Consider the following 7,604-nt stretch of genomic DNA (forward strand, 5'->3'; position numbering starts at 1 on the left):
TATAACTATTTCATAGGTGTTATCAATTTTAGACATATGCAAAAAGTTAAGAAAAGTAAACAAATTGAATTCACAATTTTAGAGGCACATATATATCTATTATGCAATATACTATTTAATTAGTTTTAATCAAACATATGTTAAACTGTACCAATATATAAACAATTCACACAAAACAAGATTTCTAATTGATAGCACACATCACAAGAAGCTAGCAAAATTGGTTTCATAACTTTTGGACTATCGAAGAATTAATTATGCAATTAACAAGATAAACACATATTTAATAAAATGGAAAATAATATAATTATTTTGGGAGCAGACATATTCTTAACAGGTAGAGAACATAAAGACAAAATAAACAAAATTTGTTTCACGTCAATCCGAGCTATATTCAATTTTATACAAATTATGCAAGATGATGCATGCTTATGCACTAAAATCAGGCAAATAGTACTATTTGCTACAGTACCCCCTGGATACTCTGGGCTTCGCTGATCCGGACACTCCGAAAAAACGTTCGGAAACTCCAGCTGGTGAACAGTAACTCGCCGCCAACGATCCCGACCACGGTTTGGGGTGGGATTTGTTTCTAAAGGTTCCTAGGAGTGTGGAGAGCCTATTTTGGTAGCTAAAACCGACATGAACTGGGGTTTCGGAGCTCTAGGTCATCAATGGTGAAAGACCATGGATAGGTTAGAGAGTTTGAATGAGGGCACAAAAAATAAGGAGAACGGCGAGGGGAGCTCATTGGCGACAAGTAGAGAACGAGCAAGGGGCCACTTGTTGGAGTAGAGTGGCATCGGTGTAGATCGGGTCGAGTTCATCCTTAAGGGCTTGGGGGAAGATGAAGAAGAAACTTGGGGATGGCCTTCTCCTTGGTCTCCGGCGAGGAAGAGATTGTCGAGGTGATGGAGGAGCTCGTCTGCGTCGTCGTCCGGCGATGCTCCGGTGAGATGGAGGGTCTTCGATGGTGAGGGAGAAGGGGGAGCTCCTCCATGCTTGGGTTAGAGAGAGAGGTGATGAGTGAATGGGAGTGTGTGAGAGAGAGAGGGGAAGAGCAGAGGGAAGTGCCCTGGTGGAAGGGAGCTCGGGCTGACACATGGGCCTGAGGAAGATATGTGGCACAATTTCTCTGCGCAGGCGACACGCACACATCTTGACAGACTCGGATACTCCGGGTTCAGACCCGGATACTCCAGACCAGACCAAACCCGGTGGTTCTGGAATGAAATCCGGAGGTTCCGGAATGAAATCCGGATATTCCGGAATTTCGCTATACCCACCCAACATAAGTTATATACTCAAAATGCAAGTAGCTTCACAAAGTATGGGTTCCACATATATAAAAAATTCAAAATTAAAATTAGATGTATTCAAATCAAGCACAAAATTTTATGAATATTTAACAAAAACTCATGATGCAATGCTTAACATGGTCGTTACAAGGCGTGTCTGCCGGGGCAGGTGCCGCGTGAAGCTGGCGTAGAGCACGGTTACCCAAGAGGACGGGAGAAGCTCCACAGGAAGCAACCAGCGCGCAGGGGCTCGCTCAGGGGCCTGACCGTCACTGGAGCGAAGAGCAGGGGACGCGGGCGAGCCGCCGCAAGCCTTGTCGGAATTCATCAACTGCACAAGCACGACGCGGAACTGCTGTGCGCGGGGGAGGAGAAGCTCTGCGATGATAAGAGATTCCTCGAATAGGAGAAGCTCTGCGATGATAAGAGATTCCTCGAATCCTCGTCGTATTTGCCGCCCGGAGGATGAACTGTTGACGAGTTGGAGAGACGAATTGTTTTTTTTTTGTGACTAGAGAGACGAATTGTTGGTCCGCTTCTTCCGCCTTCTTCCACCTCGTCACGAGCGAAAGCGGTGGCAGGTGAGCCGTGAACAGCGAGGACGACGGGAAGGTGGTCACTGATGGTGAGTTGTCAGACCACGGCGGCCCAGCGGGGGGCGAGCATAGCCAAAGTCAGTCTCCTACAGCCACCTCTGTTCTTTCGGACGAGATGGAAATGATGATAGTAAATGGAAATAACTAAACTCGTGGGCCCTATGCTACAGTTGCATGTGCTAATAAAGATGAAACCCCTAGATGCATCATCCTCTTTGCTATCTACAGGCTGAGGTGGCACGTCGAGAGCAACTTACGCTAACTGTTGCGGGTGCCCTGATAGCCATCGAAGACTTGCTAGCGTTATCGTAATCAGTTAAAGATGAGATGAGAAGGTTTAAGGCGGTGTCGGTCTTCAGATTAAGGGCCCACCGGCGAGGTTCACAAATCTTTCAATACTGAAACCGGGTCGCGGTCTTGGCCATGGAGATGGGCCACGTAGGCCGGAATCTTTCAATACTGAAACCGGGTCGCGGTCCTGGCCATGGAGATGGGCCACGTAGGCCGGAAAACATTGGCCGTCGGATCGCGATCCGACGGCCAGAAATGGATAGGGACGAAAATTTTGCAAAAAAACCCCGAGTTTTATTAAAATGAACACGGAGTCCATCAATTTAATAGAAAACTCTTCGGACTTTGTGGAGTCTTACTTTACAAAAAAACCCTGAACTTTTAGTAATCGTGTTGTACTCCGTGAATTTTGTAAAAAAACCCTGGACTTTGTTAAAATGATTCTGAAGTCCATCAATTTTATGAAAAAACCCTTAAACTTTTCAGTAATCGACCGGTACTCCGTCGACGCAAAATTTACCAAATAACCCACGCAGTCTACCAATTTTACGAAAATCCCCTCGGACTTTTTGCTGTTCAATTTTTTAAAATAAACCTGAATTGGAGGGCATACTTCTGCGTGGCAACGCTGCGCAATGTTCAGTGTATGTTGAGGGTGGGGACAAAAACGACCCGAGCAATGCAAGGACAAGGAGTAAAACATAGGAATGAACCGAAAGAGATAGCTAGAAATATGAAAAACAATATTAACAAAAAACAATGGCAATTATACCCAAACCACATTGATTTCGACTCACGAACCACCACTAACATTAACCAGATGCATGTTACGATGCAAGCTAGACAACCATTTTTGTCTCTCTAGCTAGATTGACGGTTGAGCTCGACTCCGATCAATACGTTGTTTTTGCGTTCCCACCATGATTCTCGAAGATTTAGCATGCTTAATATAAAAATACAAATTCAACTATTAAATTATAAATTTGGAGTATATTTTTCTCGAATACGCAAGATAGCTACGTATATTTGTATTAATATTAATAAAGAAAATGAAACATAATTAGTACACTAGCGGAGCCGAGTTCACACTAAGACAGTAAGACACAAAGTGCACTTAAGTGCATTTATGAAAGGAGCAACCGGTGTTCAAGGCCTCATTGACTCTAGTGACTCTCGCACCTTAAACCCGGGAAATGGTTGTCCCAATAATTCTGGTCCGTCGAGTCCTGAACCGGTATGAACACGCGGCTAGGATTTGGGTTCAATCGAACCGGCCGTCCGAGTCGACGAAGCGCTTGATGACGCGCATGAGCTCAGCGGAGGCGTCGGACCAGGGGTCGATGGTGAAGAAGCCGTGCTGCTGCCCCTCGAAGTCCCGTACCTCCACGGCCTTGCCCATGGCCTTGAGCCTCGCCGCGTAGTCGACGGCGCGGTCGTGGAGGATGTCGCGGCCCCCGACGACGACCATCGTCGGCGCGATCTCCACGGCCTCCAGCGCCGGAGCGCCGGGCCCGAACGGGTTCGCGACGGGGTGTTCCGGCGTGGCGCCCTCCGGCAGCGACAGGCGCCAGTACCGGTCGTTGAGGGGCCGGTTGAGGAACGCGTCGTCGGGGCACTCGGCCTCCGACCGCGTGCGCTCGGTGCCGCCGAAGAAGGGCATGAGCTGGACGTAGCCGCGGACGGCGGCGGGCGCGAGCTCCTCGCGCCCGGCCGGGGAGCCGAACCGCACGGCGAGGTGGTGCGCGATGTTGCCGCCGGCGGAGTCGCCCGAGACGAACACGCGGGCGAGGTCCGCGGACTGGGCGACCCACGGGTCCCCGCCGCCGCCCCGCGCCTGCGCGGCGAGCCACAGGACCGCGGCCGCGCCGTCGTCAATGGCCGCGGGGAGGCGGTGCTCCGGCGCGAGGCGGTAGTCCGGGGCCACGACGAGCGCGCCGAGGTCCGCGGCGAGGCGGAGGCAGTAGTTCTGGCAGTTGGGCCAGGCGCGGGAGCCGATGCAGAACCCGCCGCCGTGGTAGTAGAAGAACACCGGCAGCCTGCGCCCCCAGTCCCGGGGCCGGTAGAGCCGGAGCCCCAGCCCGCGCGCCGCGTCGAACGTCGCGTCCTTCCACTCCACGGACCCGTCGTCGCGCACGGGCGTGGCGAACCCCGGCGCCGCGCGCCGCACCACGGTGCCGTCGCTGTACACGAACAGCACGCTCCGGCACTCGTCCACCACGTGCGGCGCGGGATCGCCGGCGGGCGGCGCAGCGGCCTCGGAGGACTCCATGGCTAGCTAGCTAGCTGATGACGCGAGCTGGAGCGGCGCGATGCGGGTGACAAGTGTGAGCTGAGCTGTGAGGCCGATCAGGTGATGAAATAGAGCGGGCGAGCGGCTCGGTGAGGGCGACGTGCGCGGCGCCCGCAAGTGGTAGGGGCGTTTTGTCGTTTGAGATGGGTGCGTGCTGCGGTGGCTTGGGCAGCCGCGTGGTCACCGGAAGAGACACGGGGTGAGGACGTGGCGTGGCCGTCCGGTGAGGTGGGTGCGTGCCGACTCGGCCGGCACCGGGGCCGGCCGCAGGGTGCGTACAAAGCCCTGCCGTCTCGCCACCGCAAGATGGCGGGAAAAAATTGGATGGGGACGGTCCCCATATCGTTGTCCGTGAGGACCCGCCCCCGATGAATGCCGCGTGGGCATCTCAGCGATCGGACGACGTCTTCTGCCCTCCTCGCTCGGCTCCTGTGCAGGCAAGGCTCGCAGCCATCGGCATCTCTCGCATCGCTCGGCTGGCGCTCGGCTCCCAGGCAGACTACTGGGCTTTTCACATCAATCCATTACTTGCTTGCTCCCCTTGCAATCAATCGGATGTATCATGTTCACTTCTTGAATCAAGGTGGAAGGTGTTGGTTCCGCATGAATCTGGGACTAGTACTATGAAGCTGTGGCTAAATCAATGAGCCCCTCGAAGATTACAGGTTCACTTAAATGTACCAATATCGGGTCAATTTTTTGCTCTGAATTTTTTCTTATTTATTGACTCATGCTACTAGAGGTTCTTAGATTCTGCAGAGGGGGAGAGAGGGAGAGTGTGAGTGACAGATGCAACTTGCAGTGCTTTAGAGCTACACTTTTTTAGCAGTGATTTAACTCATACGACCAGTTAAGTAAAATCTGAACTATTGACCAATGGTACATCAGTTAAGCAAGCGGATGGACTTCGTAGCAAGTTAAAGCAGTGACAGGGTAGAGGGAGTGCCGCCGGCATCCAAGACGATGGCAGATGAGGGATTGGAGGCAGAGCACGAGCAGCGCTGCCCGATTTTCATCATCAAATCAAAAAGAATGAAATCCACATCGAGGAAAGCTGGGCATTCAGACGTTGGAAGACGAATCACTGAGAATCTTCGCCTTTGCACAGGCCGAGCCGAGCGAGCCGCGTCTATTCTCACAAGTTGGAGCTGAGGCACTGTGTGCCCTCGGATCACTGGGACATCACTGGGACGCCCACGCGGCATTCATCGGGGGCGGGTCCTCACGGACAGCGATTTGGGGACCGTCTGTAACATCTCAGGTATTAATCACACATAATTAAGACTAAACCCAGCCATTAGTTTTAAGAAAAACATAAACGATAAAACTCACTGATCAAATTTCTTGGCTCAGTTCAGTCGGACCGGTCTGACCTGTTTTGTGAGTTTTGGGCTCACATCATTTAAACCACTCTTCTCTCTCAACAACTCACTCATCCTCACCACGTTAAGGCCACTCTTTCCCCGAGCTCTCTCCCTCTCATTCCCTACCCAAGCCCTAAGCTCCTCAATCCTCCCTCTCCCTTGATTTTGAGGCCATGGGAGCTTCGAATTTGTGTAGGTGATTATCTCCTCTACGTGCTCCTTCCTGGGGTGCTGTGGATTCCAAGTTCTTCGTGGGGAAGAAGCCATTCAAGGTAATCAAGCTTGGGTGGATTGATCTCTTTTTCTAGGTGGCTCTAATTGATTTCCTTTAGTCAAACGTGTCCACTTACATCCCTGAACTAAAGCATAGAAGGAATTTAGATTTGGTGGGCTAGATAATTCATTCAAGGTAATTCACCTAGGGTTGGGTGAACCCACCTTTTTGGAAGATTTTATTCGATTTTCTTGGGTCAAGATCATCTATATGCATCTCTGAATTAGGGCCTAGAAGGGATTTGAAAGTTGTGGGCTAGTTTAGCCGCGCCTTAGATTCTATTTTGTGGTCTGGGTAGGACTGGTCTGACCGGTAGGGGTCCGGACAATCCGGCCATGTGTTCAGATACTCCGGGTTTGTGGTAGTCTAGACATTCCGGGTTTAGGTCCGGATTCTCCGGACTTGGGAGTCCGGATACTCCGAGAATAGGTCCGGATACTCCGGATTTTTGGTCTCGAGTCACACACAGGCCAGACTGGTCTGACCGGTTTGGTATACCGGTCTGACCGGTGCTAGCAGGGCTGAGAGGGTTCAATTAGGGTTAGTTGGCACAATTGGTTAGAAATTAATTTGGTTGTTGATTACTTGTAATTTTTGCAAGTCATGCATGCATTCTCTCATATCATATATATATGCACACGTGTAGCAGCCGCGGCGGAGGAGGTTGTGTACGAGGTGGTTGCGGAGCCACAGGAGCCGCAGGGGCAAGCCCTGCAGCAGGAGGATTGTGGGGAGTCGGCCCAAGGCCCATCTCACCCTAACACTGAGCCGCAGACGCAAGGCAAGCCCCGGTGAACATCCTATTATTTGAAATTATGACACCTATATATGCATTTATTATTTGTGCATTACGTTTCAGGAGTTGATTGGAACCTTAGTTGCATGATCCCTAGGTTTTTCTGGGCCTTTTACTACTATGAATAGATCGTTAGCACTGCTATGCTTAATAGGGCTCGATAGAAGTCGAGTGATAACTCTGTCACTCGCAAGATATAGGTTGTCTCTATATTACATTATATGAGTTACTGTATCCAAGATGGAAGAGATGGGATGGGAAACCGGATGGGGGAATGTGTAGCCCCATCTGTGTCTATTAAGGACCGTTCCGTTGTCGGCTGTACTGATCGGGGATTGAACTGTACTAGCCGCATGTCGGGAGTAGGAGGTAGTCGAAACCGGTAAGCCGAGCACTGTTTTGCTTCGAAAGTACAGAACTTCTACCCACCCCTTAGGGCGAGTCGAGTGGCCGCGGAGAATTATGATGCATATGTTTACTTTTGGTGGTCTCTTGTAGGGCTCGACTGACTATATGCAGGTGGGGCGGTTCTGTAGTTCGAGACAGAGAGGGGAAAAGTTGGTGCGTGGGGTCCGACGGGGCTTTTGCGTGACGTGTTGGTTAGGTCCACCTTGCAAGGTTAAATCGGATCGATTCGCCGTGTCTCGCGGTTATGAGAGCCTTGATCTCTTGGTCACATCGTAGAAAGGAAATGG

General features: G+C 51.2%; 1 protein-coding gene across 1 annotated transcript; it reads right to left on the reverse strand.

The window, feature by feature from the left end:
* Positions 1–3,155: 3,155 nt before the first annotated feature.
* LOC120659397 (probable carboxylesterase 15) lies at positions 3,156–4,527 on the reverse strand. The gene has a single exon (XM_039937524.1). It carries the CDS (start codon positions 4,452–4,454, stop codon positions 3,447–3,449), a length of 1,008 nt encoding a protein of 335 aa, XP_039793458.1. The 5' UTR covers positions 4,455–4,527; the 3' UTR covers positions 3,156–3,446.
* Between the last annotated feature and the right edge of the window lie 3,077 nt (positions 4,528–7,604).

Source organism: Panicum virgatum, chromosome 2N (genome assembly GCF_016808335.1).
Source record: "Panicum virgatum strain AP13 chromosome 2N, P.virgatum_v5, whole genome shotgun sequence".
NCBI lineage: Eukaryota > Viridiplantae > Streptophyta > Magnoliopsida > Poales > Poaceae > Panicum > Panicum virgatum.

Bases quoted from the DNA above. Each gene is read 5' to 3' on its own strand.
- LOC120659397 (XM_039937524.1), bottom strand. From the start codon at position 4,454: ATGGAGTCCTCCGAGGCCGCTGCGCCGCCCGCCGGCGATCCCGCGCCG.